The 19850-nt window shown below is 52.8% G+C and overlaps 1 protein-coding gene across 1 annotated transcript in view; it reads right to left on the minus strand.

Annotated features, from left to right (window-relative positions):
- The window catches only part of MOV10L1 (Mov10 like RNA helicase 1), a 44383-nt gene that overhangs the window by 14657 nt on the left and 9876 nt on the right, over positions 1-19850 (minus strand). Inside the window, exons 6-13 of the mRNA XM_060164921.1 lie at positions 17813-17956; positions 17316-17560; positions 16820-16931; positions 15325-15519; positions 11512-11626; positions 7754-7931; positions 7387-7457; positions 4199-4290 (exon numbers count right to left, since the gene is read on the minus strand). Of these exons, the coding sequence (XP_060020904.1) occupies positions 4199-4290; positions 7387-7457; positions 7754-7931; positions 11512-11626; positions 15325-15519; positions 16820-16931; positions 17316-17560; positions 17813-17956 (1152 nt within the window). The remainder of the gene's footprint in view (positions 1-4198; positions 4291-7386; positions 7458-7753; positions 7932-11511; positions 11627-15324; positions 15520-16819; positions 16932-17315; positions 17561-17812; positions 17957-19850) is intronic.

A 19850-nucleotide genomic window follows, 5' to 3' on the forward strand; every position in this document is an offset into this window, starting at 1 on the left:
GGGTTAGAAAACTCAATATTAAGATGTCAATTCTCCGAATACCAACCACTCAGCCATAAAGAGTGAAGTAATGCCACTTACAGTAACATGGATGGACCCAGAGATTATCGTACTAAGTGAAATCAGACAGACAATGGCAAATATTATTTGATATCACTTATATGTGGAACCTAAAAAGTAATACAAATGAATCTATTTACCAAAAACAGAAACAGACTCACAGACATAGAAAACAAACTTACGGTTACCAAAAGGGAGAGGGGAGAAGGATAAATTAGGAGTTTGGGATTAACAAATACATACTACTATATACATAAAACAGACAGCCAACAAGGAACTACTGTACAGCACAGGGAACTGTGTCGAATATCTTCTAATAACCTATAAAGGAAAAGAATCGGAAAAAAATACAAACTATATAACAGAATCACCTTGCTGTACACCTGAAACTAGAATATTGTAAATCAGCTATACTTCAATTTAAAAAAAAAAGATGTCAATTCTCCCTTAAGTGGACCTAAAGAGTCAATGTCGTCCTGATCAGAATCTCAAGAGGCTTTTTGTAGAAACCAACAGGCGGATTCTAAAATCCACATGGGAATACCAAAGACCCGGAACAGCTACAACTCTGCAAGAGAGGGACACAGTGGAGGCCGTGCCCTCCCTGATTTCAAGACTTATCACAAAGGCAGTGACCGAGACTCTGTGGTGTAGGCTGCAAGACTGACAGACGCACCAGTGGAGCAGAATGGACAGCTTAGGGATAGATCCACATGCGTAGGCCAATTGGCTTTCTTTTCTTTTTTTTTGGTTTTTATAAACCTTTATTTTAAATGTTATTTTAATATATGTATTTTAATTGGAGTATAATTGCTTTACAATGTTGTGTTAGTTTCTCCTGCAGAACAAAGTGAATCAGCTATATGTACACATATATCCCCTCAACTGGTTTTCAAAAAGGTGAAAAGGTCACTCACTGGACAAAGGACAGTCTGTCTTTTCAACAAATGGTGCTGGGACAACTGGACAGCCCCCGCCAAATGAATCCATACCTTGCATCACTTGTAAAAATTAACTCGAAACAGATCACAGCCCTAAATGTAAAACTTGAAGCTGCAAAATTTCTAGAGAAAAATGCAGGAGAAAATCTTTGTGACCTTGAGTTTGGCAGACTTCTTAAATGCGTCACCAAAAGCATGATCCCTGAAAGAAAAACCGATAAACTGAACGTCATCAAAATTAAGAATTCCTGCTCTTCAAAAGACACTACTAAAAATGAAAATACAAGCCACAGTCTGAGAAAATATTTGCAAAAAACATACCTGATAAAGGACTTGTACTGAGAATATGTGAACAACTCTGAAAACTCAACAATAAAGCAAACGATACAGAACGTGAACCACAGACCCGAGCGGGCACCTTCACGAAGGCCGATGCCGGCCAGCAAGCGGAGGAGGCGCTCGGCGTCGGTCATCACAGCAAGGTGAGCCCTCACTGCACACCGAGCCTGAGGAGGAACCACCGAGCACCCCAGGGCTGTGCACGTGGGGAGCACGGTGGGAACAGGAGCAGTGCAGCCCCTTGAGGAGAGTCTGGCAGTGTCTCAGGAAGCTCAGTGTACACCTGCTGCCGCCTGCAGCCATGGCACTGCCAGGCGCTTACCCAAGAGAAATCAAAATGCCTGTCCACACGGATGTTTACAGCAGCTTCACTTCTAACAGCCAGATCTGCAAACAGCCCAGTGTCCACCCACAGATGCCTGGATTAGTAACCTCGGGTATGTTCTTATAATGGAGCATTACTCAGTCATAAAAAGGAATGAATTCATGCAAAAGCAAGGCTGAATCCCAAAGTAATTAAGCTGAGTGAAAGATGCCAGGCAAAAAAGAGTAGGTCCTCACGTAAATTCTACAAAATGCAAACTAATGTGTACTGCTTGGGAGCTGGGGCGCAGAGAAGGAATGACAAGGGCAGCAGGAAACACCTGCGGAGCCAGACCTGCCCGCAGCCTTCACCGTGAAGCTCGTTTCACGGGGTGTACAAATGTCAACACCATCAAGCCGTACGCTTTAAACACGCATAGATTATTTTACGTTCATTACCTCTCAGTAAACCTACTTTCTTAAAAAGGAAAAATGCCTGCACGTAGCATAAAGGTGCAGCCGTCTGCCCGTCCAGAGGGCCCGGCCTCTTGGCTCTGTCCCTCCTGCTGCACTGCGGTGCCGCCCAGTCCTTCCGTTTGTCAAAATAAGTGGTAAATACAGATTTTTTAAAGTGTGAAATCGCCTGATTTTGAGTAACAATGCAAAACCACCAAAAACTTATGTGGGGCGAGCAAACCCTCTGCGCAGAAGCAGCAGCCACTGGCCCTCGTTCCCGCCTCGCTCCCCACTTGGACGGCTGCAGACAGCATCCCCTCTGAACTCAGATTCCGACATCCTGCCTCGACCTCAACTTCCTGTCTTTCCAACACTCTGGGTCAGGAAACTGCCCGGTGGTCTTCAGCCCCACGGCCCTCTGGCTTCTTCCTGGTCACTTTCTTCCTAGGCTCACGCCCCACAGCGCATCCGTCCGCCCACCTGCCCGTGTCCTTCGGTCGGGCGGCTCTTGCACCGACTGCAGCAGTGTTTCCTCTGCCCCCGCCCCCGCCCCAGGTCCACATCCTCTTCTTTCTCTGCGAACATCCTCACCTCACATCCTAGAGCGACAAGGAGCCCTTACAAATTCCCACTCACCATCGGCTCCCATCTCATGTGTGCCCAGCACAATGGAGGACGTGTGCCTCTGCCAAAGACCACGGCCTCGGCCAGGGTCCGGAGCCCGCGACCCCACGCGTCACTCCTGCTGCCTGGTCGCCACACCCCCCTCACTGGCTTCACACGAGCGGTGCTGGCTCCTCTCACTGTAAGCAGCAAACCAGGCAAGGCCGCCCGGACCCTGGGCGCCTCCTCCTCACTCATCTCTCTGTCCTGGCTTCTCTGCTTTCCCAGCCAAACACCCTTCAAAAGGGCCAACTCCACGCTTGCACCATCCATTCACCTGCAACACCTTCCAACCTGGCTGCAGCCCAAACACTGAAAGAGTTCTTAGACAAAACACGAAAAGCACTGGTATACAAAAACCCTGATAAATTCCACTATCTTAAAACTACCACCTTCTGTTACTCAAAAGATATTTTAAGAAAGTGAAAAGACAAGTAACAAACCCAGAGAAGCTGTCCGTAACAGGTGTATCTAAGAATAGTCTAGCATAAAGGATACAGAAAGGACAGCTACAAATAATTTAAAAAATCAAATTACAGTCAATAAAAGACACGAGGAAGCATTTCACAGATGAAGGAATTTTACAGCCAATAAACAGGGGGACTCTTGACCTTAGAAGTAGTCAGAGAAACATACATCAAGACCATAGCGAGACACAGCTCACACCTACCAGGCAGGCACACGCCGAGGGTTTCACAAAATCAGGTTTCGGGAGGGCATTACAGACCCTGAGCTGCTGGGGCACTTCTGCCACCACGTGTACAGCTGGAACATTAGCGTCCCCCAAACCCCGAGCCCACCCCGAGTGCGCAGCCGAGAAAACCTGGGGGTGGGTGTGCACGAGGAGACAGCGGGTGTCCACAGCAGCCGCCAGAGCGCGGGCAGCGCTGTACCCACTGGCAGGAGGGCATACGCGCCCGGTGGGGCACAAGGAGGCTGCGGACACAGCCCGCAGACCTTGTGTCAGCAAACCCACAGCTCCAGACCACAGGCGGCAAGTGCAAAACAGCTGCAACTAACGCAAACACTTGCCCGTGTGTGTGTCTGTGCGCAAACACACCAACTTCTGTTTTAAAAAGTAAAGGAGAGAGAAACACAAAATCCCAGCTAATGGTGGGGGCTTGGTGGAGGAGGGGGAGAGACAGCTGGTGGTGGTGTCCCCGCCTCGTGACACGTGACAAGTGAGGTGGAGGAGGAGCGGCTGGTGGTGACGGCACATGAGGGACCACGGATTCTCACTTAAGATCCAAAAAGGAACCGACATGCAAACGCTTACCAAACGGCTGGTGACAAAGCTGTGACCACAGAGGCATGTGACACGGGTGCAGGGAGCCCGCTCACAACCCACAAGCACGCATGCCGCCCCCTAGGTATCAAGGGACCGAGGAAGGTGAGACAGCCGTCCACCCAGAAGGAAGAGTCCCTGGAAGCGTTACCTGTTGTATGTAAATTCCACATCCATAGGTTCAGAGTTATATGCTTGTTCAAACTCTGGATTAAGTTTAAGGGTTACATCTTCTTCATGAATCTAAAAATAAACAAATCATTGACTTTTTATACTATGTACTTGATTTCTTGGGACAATCTCCTATTCATATTCAGCAACTCATCATGAAGCATTCATCCTGCAGATCTGAGCTGAAATCTGGCATCTGAAATGAGTACAAGATGATGGGAAAGGACTCAGTCACCACGCTGTTCCGCCCCCACCCCCAGCAGCACACCTGCCGACGCTTCCACCGGGCGTGCGGGCTCGCGAACACAGGGTGTGCAAGACAGGCCGCCACCTCTGAAGGAGACACGTGATCGACCGCAAAGAGCAGGGGGTGCCGGCCATGAGACCCCCTCCCCCATCAGGACAGGGAAGCAGACATTCAGGGACCCTCCAGCCAAAGCTAGGTCCTGCATAAGAATCCTCAGAGGAGCAGGAAGGAAACCCCACGCTGAGAGGAGCTGAAACAGGACGGGAACACTAGGCAGCGGGGCCTCCCAAGAGCTGGGGGCCAGCAAGGGCAGAGGCTGCGACGTGAAGCTCACAGTACCCCCTGCTCTCGGCAGAAGCAAACACAAGCCCCTTAAAAGGAAAGCAAGCCCAGCACAGGGTCCTGGGTTTCCCAGAGATTAAGACAAATGAAAATAAATCTGTAATCACAGACCATCAGGCACACAAGGAAACCACCAGCAGTGAGGACTGACTTGAATTGCTATCAACAGATTGAGGCCCCAAGGACATCATCTACTGATGCTATCATTTACAGAAATTTGAAAAACTATGCAAAACAAAACAAACTGGGAAAACCAAGATAAGCAAGCATAAGATAACATAAAACCACACAATAGGGCAGCTCTCATGAGTCAAATAGCATTTAGAAACAAAAACTCTGCTTATGGAGCTAAACTCGGAGAGAAGGGAACAAGCAACCTGTTTGCTCCCAGCAGACAGGGAGGCCCTCTGCAGAGGTGCGCATGGGCCAGGGGCAGTGCTGGCTCAGCCCAAGGAGCCTTCCATCCCCCCACCCCGCCGCTCCCCGAAGCACCACGCTCTGCCTGCCCCACCATCCGGGGGCGCTCCTGAGGGCCCCGGTGCCTTCATGGCACCCAGGCCACTGCGCTGGCCATGGGGTTCCGGAGAATCACGGAAAGCAACAGCCAAGACCCGAGACAGGACAGCTCTAGCGGGCACCCATCACTCAGGAGCGGCCAGCTGCACGGACGGTCCCGCGGGAGGGTCGGCAGGGCAGCTTCAGCTCTGGACTCGCCAGCCTGGGAGTCAGGGGCCAAGGGGGCCTCCCCCGAGATCCCTGGTCCTGCTTCTTCGGAGGTTTTAGTCCACAGGGCAGTCCTAAGGGCACAACTGGTCTACTCTCTGGAAGCTGAGATGGTCACTTGGCCATTCTGGGCTCCTCACGCCCTTGCCAGCAGCTAGGGGGTCTCACGCTGGGGAGGGTGATGGGCCCTCTAGCTGAGGCTGAGTGGCTCCTGCCCTGCAGTGGAGGGGGCACCCGGCCAGGCCACCTGTCATCAAGGAGAGTGAGCTCCTGCCCCAGGAAATCCCGGCTCTGCTTTCACAGGCGACAAGGGCTGCAGCTGTGGCCATCTTTCTACAAACGCCTCGAAAACCCCCTATCCACCCCGCCCCGTGCTCTCCCTCCCTTCCCAGACGTGGGCCCTTGTGGCCATGGTCACGGGCCCTGAGCATGCCCCGAGGAGCACAGGGACAGGCGTGTCCCGAGACGGGGCCTTGGCCCTGTGCGGGGAGTGCTGAGTGAGGGACGTGGGACCGCCCCCTCGGGGGGTGAGGGCCTTGTCTGCAGAGCTGGGTCAGTGCAGGACGTCAGGCAGGAGCAAGATGCTTCTGAAGGGAGAGAGTGACGTGGATGCCTGTGCAGGCAGGGAGGCTTCCGGTGCCCAGGACACACGCCCTCCAGGGCGGCGACTTACTCTGGGTAAACCACGACACGCGAGGCCTAAGAGGCTCGCCCGACCTTCAGGCCTGGTCCAGCGGCCTGGGGCGTGGGGACAGCGCACCGCGTCTCAAGGGTGGTGGGAGCGTCCGCGTCCAAGCTTCTCTGACTTGGCGGGAGCGACGCCACCATGAGGCGGGGGCACACTCCTGCCCCGGGCCAGCCTGCACCCCACCTTGCTCTCCAGGCACAGCTCGCCCACCTGAGAGGCCCACTCGACTCAAACCACCACCTCTTCTGCTTCTATCGGCCCCAGCGGGCTCGTGTGATGCTGCGGTCCTGGCTGGCGCCCCGGCAGCCCGTATGGCGAGGTCTGCGGAGTCCGAGGCCCCAGCCTGGAACGGCGGCCCCTGCGATGTGCTCACGGCCTCTTCTCTTGCCTTTCCCAGCCTGCAGCGGCCGTCCCTGTGATGTGCTCACAGCTTCTCGCCTTTGGAGACGCCTTCTGGGCCCTTTCCACTAACAACATCCTTGCTGTCTTTTACGGTGATCAGATGCCACTTCCTCATCTTCTCGAGGAGAGGAACGAGTCTCCACACTGGATTATTCATGCCCGTCTTCCCCTTGTCCCTGGGGGCACATCGCCTGCTGCCCCAGCGAGGGCCCGGCCCCACCCTTGGGGGAGGCTCTGCTGGTCCTCGTACCCCCCAACCCCAGCTCGGGGCTTCGGTGCCCCAGTTCCCACATCAGGCAGCGTGCGGGCTCCGTGGGTCCCTCCACGCGGCCCCCGAGCTCCGTCCCTGCGCTGTGCCCGGCAGGGAGCAGGGAGAGTAGCTGGAGAAGCCCTGGCCGCGCTCAGAGCCGCATGGGCACGGGGCCTTAGACCAACACAGCCTTCCCCGTGGAGACACCAGAGTGTTCAATGTGTAGGTGTGTTTTTACTTCGCAGGCTCTCTCTCCTAGAACATATTCAGAACGCCGAATCTGACTAAATGCACGCCTTACATGTGATGTACTTAACAGGTAAGTGTGTTTTACACGGCTGAAAGTGATAAGATTTCTTTACACATCACATTTATTTAAATATTCATTTGATCCTCAAATTTTCCAAAATACCATCAACACCAGGGGACCCCCATCCCGAGCTGAGGCAGGAAGTTTACCTCTGCAACCGTCCGCTGGGCTAGTCCAACATGAACTAACTAACAGTGGCCTCTCACCTCAGTCACATAGCCGATGTACTCGATGACGTGTCCGCTGTACTCTTGAGTTTTTAAAATCAGTTTATCACCTAGTTAAAAAACATTACCACACGTAAAACTACAAAATCAATAAGTTTTTTTTTGCTGTACTGTAAAATCAAACACTCTGAAGAAGTGGAGTAAGACAAAAACATTACTGGGATCAACAGCTTAAAATCACATCAGTGTGAAGAGAGAGAGGCTGGCCAAGTTCTGAGTGAAATTATAACCCAAAGCAAAGAAAATCAGCGTGACTACTGCGTTGCCAGTTAAAAACATTCTTTTTCCTGACTGTGGTTCAATGTTTCTAGTCCATCTAGGAAAACATGACATGTAACAAACCTACCTGTGTAAAGAGAAGGTCTACTTTCAGCTAATCCTGGGACCTCCAGAACCAGCAAGTCCCCGTTTCTTTTCAAGGTGACCCCACTCATACTATACTCTTTCAGTTCTATTTCTGCATGAATCTCCTCAAGCCAGAGCAAAGTTGAAAACTTCTCCTTGTGATTTGACACGTTCAAAAGCTGAAAAAGAAGCCAGCAAGATAGTGAGCGCTGAGGACCACTCCACACACACCCACATCAGGAAGCCAGCAGCTCTGGGGTGGGTAAGTCCCACGGACAGACGAAACAGCCTTCAAACACTGACGACTGGGCAGCTCAGGGCAGTGGCCCTGAGATGGGGAACCATCTGAGTGAAGCCCCAACCGCCCAGCTCCTATCAGACAGAGCCTCCAAGCTCTGCTCAGAGCGAGCCCGGGGCAGCCATGTGAGCCCTCCGCCACGCAGAGGTCAGCACACGTGCGTGAGAAACCACATCGGATGGGGAGATGCACGTGATGGGAGCAGAACGGGGCTCCTCAGCCTCGGCACTTCCCGACACTGGGGTGGACCGGTCTCTGGGGCAGGGCTGTCCCGGGCACTGCACAGTGTTTAGCAGCATCTCTGGCCTCCACCCACTAGATGCTGTTCACACTCTCAGTCGTGACAACCAAAAATGTCTCCTGGGGGGAGGTTCACCTGTTGAGAACCACGGGGTCAGAGGTAACAAATCCCAGAACTCACACAGGGCTGAGAATGCTGTGGGTCCCACCAGCCCAAATGGAAAGGCTTCAGGTAAAGGGGCACCGGGTAGAGTACTCAGAAGGAATCAGCCCTATATTAGAAACAACTCTGGTCCCTCCTAACAAGGCTTCTTTTTTTGCGGTACGCGGGCCTCTCACTGCTGTGGCCTCTCCCGTTGCGGAGCACAGCCTCCGGACGCGCAGGCCCAGCAGCCACGGCCCACGGGTCCAGCCGGCCCGCGGCACTCGGGACCCTCCCGGACGGGGGCACAAACCCACGTCCCCTGCATCGGCAGGTGGACCCCCAACCACTGCGCCACCAGGGAAGCCCCTAACAAGGCTTTAAAGCCAGGCTTAAAAGTATCTGGCCATTTCCAAGTAACTTAAGTGCATCCCAGAACAAAGTTCAAAAATATTTTCAAGAACGGAAAAATATGAAATACCCAACAAGGTAAAATCCAGAATGTTTAGTGTCCAAACAAAGATGGCCAGGCACGGAACTCAGCACAAGCTACAACCCATGAGGAGGAAAACCTATCAACAGAGACAGAACCAAAAATGACACCTGTGATGTAACCAGTATCACAAGAACATTAATACACTTGTTGTAACTGTACTACATACATTCAAAAAGTTGAAAAAAAAAAAAACTGAAGAAAACAAAAGTGAGGAAAGACTAAGCATATTAAGTAGAGACAGAAAATATAAAAAAAAGAGCCTAATTGAACTTGTGGAGATAATAGCAACAATGTCTGATGATATCAACAATGTCTGACATAAAAAAAATACTGGGGCTTCCCTGGTGGCACAGTGGTTGAGGGTCCGCCTGCCGATGCAGGGGACACGGGTTCGTGCCCCGGTCTGGGAGGATCCCACGTGCCGTGGAGCGGCTGGGCCCGTGAGCCATGGCCGCTGAGCCTGCGCGTCCGGAGCCTGTGCTCCGCAACGGGAGAGGCCACAACAGTGAGAGGCCCGCGTACCGCAAAAAACAAAACAAAACAAACAAAACACTGGATGGGACTGCACACTGCAAAACAAAAAATCAGTGAACTTGAAGACACAGCAACAGAAACTACTCAGAATGAAACACAGAGGAAAAAAGACCGAAGAGAAATGAACGGAGCAGCCGTGAGCTGTGGGGCAACTTCACGTGGCCTCATACACATGTAATGGGAACGTGGAGAGCGGGGCAGGAAGAATACTTGAAGACGGAATGGCCAAGAACTTTGAAATTTGAGAAAAACCGTAAATTCACTTTCCCCAGTAAGCTCAAAAAACTCAAGCCAAGGAACGTGAAGAAAACTACAGCAACTCACACTGTAAATTAAATTCCTTAAAACTAGTGAAAAAGAGAAAATCCTAAGAGGAGCTAGAAAAAAAAAACACAGACTCCGTGCAAAAGAACCAAGGTGAGAAGGAAAGCAGAGCCCCTGGAGAAACGCCAGGAGGGAGGATGTGCGGGGCAGCGTCTCTGCAGCGCCTGCCCAGAGGTCAAGACCGGGCGAGACCCGCAAGGCTGATAGACCAACCACTGCAGGGGATGCTCAGGTCCCCCAGAAGGATGGGAGGAGCCCCAGGAAGGGGACCTGCGTCGGGAGGCGGTTACAAGGGCACAGGAAGTCAGGAAGTACTGGGGTGCCACATGCGTGAATTAAAGAATCACAAAGGGGCAAGTACTGTGGAACCTTAGACCATACAGCACTTTTTCATGACCATTACTATCATACTATCATGAATGCTGAAGACACCTGTAACTGCTACGCTCACGAGGAGATCCCTTCCCGGCGCCCAGGCTGCGTTACAGGAGAGGTGCAGGCGTGCTTCCGGCACACGATGGTCCCAGAAGCTGTATTTGCATCGGCATCGATTTCTCAGCCCCGAAGTTCTTCTTGAAGGTGTTTTAGGGCTGGTTTGCTGCTCCGGCCTCAGTTCAGGCCCTGCAACCATCACTGCAACAACTGCCTGGTGGATCTCCCCGCTTCCAACCCACAGTCCTGCCCACATACCCTCCTTGGTGCTGCTCCATCTGTGTGGTCATGCCGTCCCTGGACAGTGCCCAGTGCCCCTGCAGCACCCTCCCCGCTGCAGGACGCCAGTGTGACCCTGGGGTGGGGCACCTCAGGCCGGTGGCACAGGCAGCATCACAGCACCAGCACCGGGGGCAGCTTCTGGCCCAGCAGACAGACGGCTCTGTCCATCAGTCCCAGGGCAGGCGTGCTCCTCGGTGCCTTCAGCTTCCTCCCAAGCCTCCTTTCCTCTCCGCCTGCCACCCCAGCTCTCCCAGATCAGGGCTCCCTCACCCTCCACGAATCTCTGGCGAGTCCCAAGTTTCCCTGCAGCCACCATCCAGTCTCCTCCCTCCTTCTTGCCCTGATGCAGCACAGGCCCTGGCCCTCATTCCACTCACCCACTCCTCAGGCAGCAGACACCCAAACCCTTGGGAAAGTGCCCTCCTGGAAAGGGGCCGCGCTCCGCCATCGCTGCCAGCGGAACAGACACTCTCCCTCCCTCCCTGGACCCCTGCCTCAGCCTTGCTCAGTGCTGCCCCTGCCCTTGGCCTCCTCTGGCAGGTCCACCCCTTCTCACAGCTCTGACCACCACCTGCCACAGCGGGCAGGCTCAGAACAGGCCTCCCCCAGCGGATCTGAAACAGCCCCGCCAGGGAGGGTGACAAGGAGACGACCTGCCAGAGGAGCCCTACGGGAGGCCTGGCCTCCTCCTCCCCCACCCCCCACTGGTCTGTGTGGCTACAGGCCTTTTCCCGGTTCCCCTGCTTAGCTGCTCAGAGCTCTGTCACAAATGGAAAGCTGCTGGGAGGCTCGGCCACAGGGTAGAAGAGAGGCCGGGATGGCGGGGCAGGGGGTCCCCCCACCCCCGCTTTGCCCCCAGCCCTCAAAGCCCCGACAATCTGCAAAGGGACACAGTGATGGGCCCCGCCGCTCCCGGGGTGAACACAGCCCACACCAGGGCTGAACCCAACAAAGGTTCACCCTGAGTTTGCTCAGAAAGAATCAGTACTTCACGTGAGACACTTTTCCTACCTCTGCGAGTAGCGGCTGAAAGGTCAGGATGTCGATTTTCTGCCCCACGCATTCTTTAAGCCTGTCTGGTATCGGGTACTGCGGGAGAAAACTCGGAAGCTGTCGTCTCAGGTTCCTTAAAAGGAGATTCGCAAGTTAGAAACCACCCTTCAGCACCAGGCACTTCACCCCGGACGTCTCCACTTAAACATCCTTTCCTATTTCAGAAAGAGGTTCAATCACCAAAAGCAACTGGTACGTGAACTGCTGGCCTCAGGCAGTGGTTTGCAAAGCGCTGTTTAGCTTTGGGGCCGCTCTCCCGGGAGCTGCTTTGCCTCCAGCAGAAGAACATGCCAAACTCCCAAAAGCCCCTGGGACCAGTGAGCTTGAAAACACTGTTTCTAAGCTTCCAATAAGCTCAACTCTTATGCTTTATTTTTTCCTTCCAGTTTCACGGACATGTAATTGACGACAGCACTGTAGACATTTAAGGTGCGCAGCAGAATGATCTGACTTACATGCATCATGAAATAATGACCACGGTAAGTGTAGTGACCACCCACCTTCTCATATGGATACAAAACTAAAGAAAGAAAAAAATATCTCCTTGTGACGGGAACTCCCAGGATCACTCTCGACACCTTCCACATATAACATACTGCCACGTTCATTACATGTGTCACGCTGTACGTTACATCCCTAGTACTTATTCATCTTATAGCTGGAGGTTTGTACCTTCTGACCCCCTTCATCCAATTCCCCCCGCCAAACCCCACCTCCGGTGACCACAAATCTCATCTCTTTTTCTGTAAGTTTGTTTTTGAAGTATAATCGATCTACAACACTGTTATTCCTTATTACACAACACAGTGATTTGATGTTTCTGTACATTTCAAAATGATCATCACAATAAGTATAGTTACGATATGTTACCACGCAAATATATTACATTGTTGTTGACTATATTCTCCACAATGTGCATAGCTATCTATTCCTCCATCTATCCATCATCATCTATTCATCCATCCATTCATCCATCTATGTTTATTTAAGTTGCTGGTCTCTTAAGTTCAAATGCATTTTCAACAACCCTGCATTTTTACTCTCCTCCCATCATGATTATTGTTTTTTTTTTAAATTATTTTTTATTTTTGGCTGTGTTGGGTCTTTGTTGCTACATGTGGGCTTTCTCCAGTTGCGGAAAGCAGGGGCTACTCTTTGTTGTGGTGCACAAGCTTCTCATTACGGTGGCTTCTCTTGTTGCGGAGCATGGGCTCTAGGTGCGCGGGCTTCAGTAGATGTGGCTCACAGGCTCTAGGGCACAGGCTCAGTAGTTGTGGCGCATGGGCTTAGTTGCTCCGCGGCTGTGGGATCTTCCTGTAGCAGGGCTCGAACCCGTGTCCCCTGCATTGGCAGGTGGATTCTTAACCACTGCGCCACCAGGGAAGCCCCATGATTATTGCTTTTGACATCATATTTGACATCTTTTTGTTCTGTGTATTCCTTAACTCCTTATTGCGGATATTTATGATTTTACTACTTTTGTCTTTCAACCTTATTACTAGCCTTATACGAGGCTGGCTTTACTACCTTTACTGTATATTTCCCTTTTCCTATAAGCTTTTTCTTCCATAATTTTTATGTATGTAGTTGTGGTCTTTTCTTTTTGGCTAAAAGAAGTCCCTTTATCATTTCTGGTAAAGCTGGTTTGGTGACTCTGAATTCTTTTAGCTTTTGCTTGTCTGTAAAGCTTTTAATTTCTCCATCAAATGTGAATGAGAGACTTGCTGGGTAGAATATTCTTGGGTGTAGGTTTTTCCCTTTCACCACTTTAAATATATCATGCTACTCCCTTCTAGCCTGCAGAGTTTCTGCTGAAAAGTCAGCGAATTGTCTTATAGGAGTTCCCTTGTACCTAATGTGCTGCTTTTAATATTCTCTACCTTTAATTTTTGCCTTTTTAATTACAATGGGTCTTAGCATGGTCTTCTTTGGGTTGATCCTGTTTGGGACTCTCTGCGTCCTGGACTTGGATGTCTGTTTCCTTTCCCAGGTTAGGGAAGTTTTCAGCTGTTATGTCTTTATGTATGTTCTCTGCCCCTTTCCCTCTCTCTTCTCCTCTGGGACCCATTTGATGGTGTCCCAGTGCTCTCTCTTTTTTTTCTAAATATAGATTACTTGCATTTTCTTTTTTTTATACATTTATTTTTTATTGATTTATTTTTGGCTGCGTTGTGTCTTGGTTGCGGTGCGCGGGCTTCTCATTGCAGTGGCTCCTCTTGCTGCGCAGCATGGGCTCCAGGCACGCGGGCTCAGTAGCTGTGGCGTGCAGGCTCAGTAGCTGTGGCTCGCGGGCTCTAGAGCGCAGGCTCAGCAGTTGTGGTGCACGGGCTTAGCTGCTCCGCGGCGTGTGGGATCTTCCCGGACCAGGGATCGAACCAACGTCCCCTGCATTGGCAGGTGGATTCTTAACCACTGTGCCACCAGGGAAGTCCCGAGTGTTTGCTTTAGGGACGCTCCTGTACAGTGACAATGTATTAATATTCAATGGGGAAAAACTTACCAGAGGATTAAATACTTGTGCTGTTGCTCTACTTCACTCCTCTAGTTAAGCCAAACTGTAACGGGAAAGCTGCTTGGTGCACCACTAAACGACAGCCAGAGGTTCTTAAAAGCTCCTGTAACTGGAGTCCAGCCATGTGGACCTGCCGCCCGCAGGCCACATGACTTCTTGCTCCTGTGTTCAGGTTCTATCCCTAGAGCCACTCAACTACTGTTTACACGCCCAGTACTGTTCTTACTGACTGACTGCTGTTGACTGCTGAGTGCCAGAAATGGCACGTGTGGGGCAGGGGGGGACTAGCACTTTACAAATGAAACTAAGGCTCAGAGAGGTTGAGAAACTGGCCTGAGATGGCACAGCTTCCGGGTGGCAGTGCTGGGATTCAATGGTCTAACCCCAAAGGTCAATGAGCACACAATACTTGAACAGATTCCCCTCCAGCCCACGCATTAGTGGAAGCCCACAGTACCTTCTCTTCAACTGTTCCCCGGTCAGATGTGATCTGGGATTCAGGACTTCCCACCACAGAAAAACCGCATGTACCATCCCAGTGAGTTCTGGGCAGCAGAGGAGGGGGCGCGTCCACATGACTAAGTCGTGGAACGTCCTCCAGCCTATAGGTCATGATTTTTTGGCACCTAACTTAAAAAAGCAAAATCTGCTTTTCAGAGCTTTTGGGATTTATAACTGCAGACGAGAAAGCGTGGATGCGCGGCACTTTCTCCAGACGACACCCCAGATACGGTCAGGTTGTCCCCAAGCCCCCAGCCACGCGTCACTAGCAGATTACATGCTTTTTCTTAATTTCATTTTTCAAAGGTGTCACATCTTCAAATGGGCTTCAAACAGCCAAGCAACCCTCCTGCCCTCGACAAGCGACACTCGGGTGCTGTGAATGGCCCTCGAAAGCCATGCCAACCACGTCTCACTGACCCCTCGCTGCTTGGTGCCCTGGGTGCCCATGTGGGACACGGGCTGTCTCGGGAGGTGGGCGGGCTGGGCTGATGGGAACACGAAAGGTGGCAGGAGCTGAGGGCAAGGGTCAAATCACAGCCTGCACTGCAAGTCACCTTGAGACTAGCTGGGGTGCTGCAGCCACCTCCCCCCCACCCGCCATCCTCACAGCGTGTCCCCAGGACAATGGAGGGCGCTGGGCCTCAGCTGCACCCCTTTATCCAGGACGTCCACCTCCCTCCAACAACAGCAGCTACGTGCATCCCTCACACCGTGAGCCCAAGATCTGGGCTTGCATTGTCGTCCGCTCATGGTACCTTTTCTGCATGGTCATGACAACTGTAGTTTTGGTGGAAGCTAACACCTGGGAACTTTTAGACTTCTTCCATGAAAAGGGTTCTCGGACAGCTATCAGTGATTCCTCCTCACTTACGACGTTCACTTCAAGGAATCGCCCGATTATGAAATTGGAGAAGCAAAGCAGAAGGAGCTCCTTGCAGCGGCCAGAATTCCTGGAGAAACGAGACACAGTTTAGTGTGAGTCGTAAGTAATAGAGGCAGGTTCAACACAATCTCCCTTCGTTCACACAGGGAAAGTCACAGAGCTAGCAAACCAGTCACCCTTAGCTTTTTTATTATTAATTTAAAATTAATTTATTTCTTTATTTTTGTCTGCGTTGGGTCTTCGTTGCTGTGCGTGGGCTTTCTCTAGTTGTGGCGAGTGGGGGCTACCCTTCGTTGTGGTGCGTGGGTTTCTCATTGCGGTGGCTTCTGTTGTTGCAGAGCATGGGCTCTAGGCGCACGGGCTTCAGTAGTTGTGGCACGAGGGCTCAGTAGTTGTGGTGCACAGGCTTAGTTGCTCGGCGGCATGTGGGATCTTCCCGGACCAGGGCTCGAACCCGTGTCTCCTGCACTGGCAGGTGGATTCTTAACCACTGTGCCACCAGGTAAGCCCACCCTTAGCTTTTAATAATTCTTTTAGAGGGAAAAAATGGACGTTCTAAAATAAGCAATGCTAACGTTTTCCCAAGCTAAAATCACACACCTGAAATGGTATTGTCTGTAATTCTCACGCTTAAGAATGGAAACAATATTTCTAGTACTCCCAAGTTTAAATCAGAGCTGTGTAGCGTGACCAGAGACACCACCTCCCACTCTGCCTTCTGCCCACTTTCCGCTGCTGCTCGAGTCCCGGCCCCACTGTCACGTTATGGAGGCGCCACGGGGGCTGCATCACCAACCACTGGCTCGAGGACTGCCCTTGGCTCAACGCGCCACCGGGCCTGAAGCAAGGCGCTGATTTAATCAGAGCCACCCTCTGACAAATTTTAAATCACCAAGTGTAGATGAGATGAGGGAGGGGAGAAGGACTGCACCAAAGCGCCCAGCTGCCAGGGGACCAGCAGGCAGAGCCGGGGGTTCTGGACACGGGGAAGGAGGCAGGAGACGGAAGGGCCCACGAGGGCTCGGGAGCCTGTGTCTGGCTGGGCTGCCCGGGTGGAGGGAGAAGGGCAGGCAGGTCTCAGGGCCGAGCTGAGGCCAGGCCCGGGGAGCAGCAGCAGGGGCCTCGGGGCCCCGGCTTCCCAAGGCTGTGGGGGCTTGGCCGTGCCCGTCCTCCGTGGTCAGGAGTCAGCGGGGGTACCCTTACTCAAGCCACTTCCTCCACTAGCGCTTTTCCTTGTGATTTCGTCCCATCAAAATAGTTACCAATACTTTTTACATCCAACCTATAAGTACCATAAGCGAAACCGAACAAGACAAACGCGCAGATGCCTGCAAAGTCAACTCCCTCCGTACCCTCCAGCCACGTACTTTGCATCACAGGTAACCACGATCAGGGTTTTTCCACCTGGAGGAATGAGCCCACCAGGTTCGGGCTTCTGTGACACATTCTTCTGCTTTTCTCCTTTACAGGCATAGTCATCTGGGAGATGAAATTTAAATCCAAAATTAGACCAAAGGTGAACTGTTCTGACAGTGGTGGTGCTGGTGGAAGGGACTATCACACATAGACGAGTGGCCGAAGCCCCCGACAGGTGAGCGACAGGCAAGGGGGCTGCAGGCATCCTCTTCCCAATTTAGAATCATTGCAGGAAGCAGCTCGTGTAAAGCACGAAGCAGCTCGTGTAAAGCACGCCGGGCATTTCTCCAGCTGTTTTAGCCCCAAGTATCAGAGAAGGGTCCAGACCAAAGAGCCCACAGGGTAAACGCTGCCACTAGCCTGCCCAGACCCTGGAGCAGCTGCACCAGCTCCCGGACCCGACAGGGCTCGCGCAGCTGATCCAATGGCAACAGCTGAAACGTCTACCTGGAGAGGCTTCTCTGTTGTTCACCAGACTGCTCTCCAATGTCTGATAGGTTTTGTTTTTCCTGCAGCTGTCTAATGAGTTAATATTTTCATCCGCAAAATTCTTCTCCTTCACAGGAACGGAAACAAGAGACACTTCGGGGCACGTCTGGATTTTATCCAGCATCTGAAATCTGAACTGTTTAGCTTTATCCCAGCCACCCAACTTGCAGCTGACTAAGTTTTGAGGAGTGTCTCCTTTATTCCTGGAAAAGGAAAATTAGCCATGAACAGAGATAGGATTTCTAAAGCTAAAATACTGTTACCATAAAACAGAATTCAATGTAACTAGTGAATGGCAATTGCAAATACTTTTATGAGTATAAGTAAAAAGGCTATTTCAGGGTGGAAAATCTAGAAAGATATACATAAAGGAAAAAATAAGCAAGCAAAATAAAATCGGTTCTACAGAAATTCTTAAACCACAGTTTGTACTTCTGTTTGAGTGGCAAACTTACTCTATCCAGATCACCACATTTTTGCTTTCTCCTTCTTTCAGCGTTCCAAAATTTGTCATCCTCGTGACTTCAATGTCACCTTTGTTTTTCAGTAAAAGGGCTCCACAGGCCTCGTCAGCAGTCTCCTGGACCACAGAGGTGCCCCTGGATAAAGCAGCCACAGGACAGTGTCGGGGTCAGCGTGGGCGGGTGGCGCGTCCTGAGGCCCCACCTGCCTTCCCTGCCCTTCCGGGCCACACCAACCACAGGGCGAGGGGATAAGGGGCCAACCCCAAAGAGGCGACCAAGTAAGGACGACACTTAGAGAACTTCTGAGTAAGACAGCAGATCACCCTGAAGAAGAAACTACAAGCCCTGCTGAATCCAGAGGAGAGGAGGGCCCTGGTGGGAGCTCTGGGGATCTGAGAACACGGGCAGCCTTCGCCAGCTGTGCACCCCCCGAGCCCCGGGACTCCTCGCCCCCGCACCCCCCAGCCCTGGTCACAGAGGGAAGGGTGTTCAATGCTCCTCCCCAGACCCTCCCCGGCTGCCGCAAGGGGCTTTGCTCGTCAGTGACCCATTACTAAGCTTTCGTTGGAAAAAGAGTGTGGCTTCAAAATATTTGAAACTAATTAAATGAGAATTTTTATCTTTAGAAAATGAGCAGATTCCACCCTCCCGTGAGAAGGGACCATTCGTCCCCCTCTGTCCTGACGCTGCCATGAAGCTCGGGCGCTGTGCCCACCGTGCACCCTCAGCTCCTTCCTGCCCTCCCTGACCCTCCCGTAGTGCCACCTGGAAACAGGCTCCTTCACACCTGGTCCCTGTGCACACACCCACCCAGAGACACCTTCCACCACAGCAGCCACGCCCTCTCAGCCAGCCCCCCTTAACTCCCTGCTGGCCACACGGCCCTGCCCGCCCCCCGCTCCCCACCTTCCTCTCCTCATCCACACGGCCAGGGCCGCCCCGGGATCGGGCAGCCATGCCTCAGCCCCCGCCTGGGGCGGCCGTGGGAGCGGTCATCTGTCCTGGCAGACGGCCAGCCGTAGCGGCTTATGGGCAGGCAGAGACGCACCAAGACCCGAGTCAGCAGCCACCTGCGGGTTCTGGGCGGAACCCACCCGGAGCCTGGAGGGGGGATGCTGGACGCCGCTACAGGCCTGGCCCGGAGGAGTGCAGGTCCCTGCTTTGCACACGACACTTCGCTGTCCTTCAGACCCTTGAGCGGGCAGCCGGACGGTGCGTCTGAGTGCAGGGCAGCATCCTCCACTTGGGGCTAACGCCGTGGAGCCAGGACCAGGATGGGAGGAAACCACGGTCAGGATGCAGCACAGGGACCACAGCATACGGGGCATCTGCTGGGTGGACAGGACGCGGGGCCTCACTGCTTACCGGGCCAGCGACCCCTCCACCGCTCACCCCAGCCCCGCACTGACGGGGGGATGATGAGGGGCTGCCCAAGAGCTGGGGTTGGCTCACAGCCAGTGTCTGAAAATGAAGGTGTGACGACTTCCCTGGCCCCGTGAAGACGGCTGCTCGAGGCAGACGCATGGAGCTCGGGGTAAGTGCCTGACTGGTCACCCTTACGGGGACCAGCTCCCCTCACTGGAGGGGCCAGAGTCCACTGCAGCCAGGCCACCAGGGGAGGCTCACCCGAAGCTCACCGCCCACTGCCAGGGAGCCCCCCGCTCCTGCCCCCACCCACTCCATTCGGCAGAGGCGGGTCCTCTGGAAACATGGTGAGTCACAGAGCAGGTTAAGGTAAGTGCTGCGAAGAATCAGACAGACAGGGCAACAGGGACCCAGACTCCCTTCCGACGAACACGCTGGCCTGCAGGCGAGACGGCAGCTGCTTCTCTCGGATGGCCAGTTTGCACCAGTCCTGGCTGCCCTCCCACGATCCGCCCCTGCCCACGGCCGTCAGGAGCCCAGTTAACTGTGCCGTGAAGACAACGATCAGGAAGCCCGAGTCCCAACAACACGGAGCTCCCTTAAAGTGGCAGGAGGTTCCGAGTGACAATACCTAATGTGGGCAGGGCCGACGGCCAGCAGGATC

Source organism: Lagenorhynchus albirostris, chromosome 11, assembly GCF_949774975.1.
Source record: "Lagenorhynchus albirostris chromosome 11, mLagAlb1.1, whole genome shotgun sequence".
NCBI lineage: Eukaryota > Metazoa > Chordata > Mammalia > Artiodactyla > Delphinidae > Lagenorhynchus > Lagenorhynchus albirostris.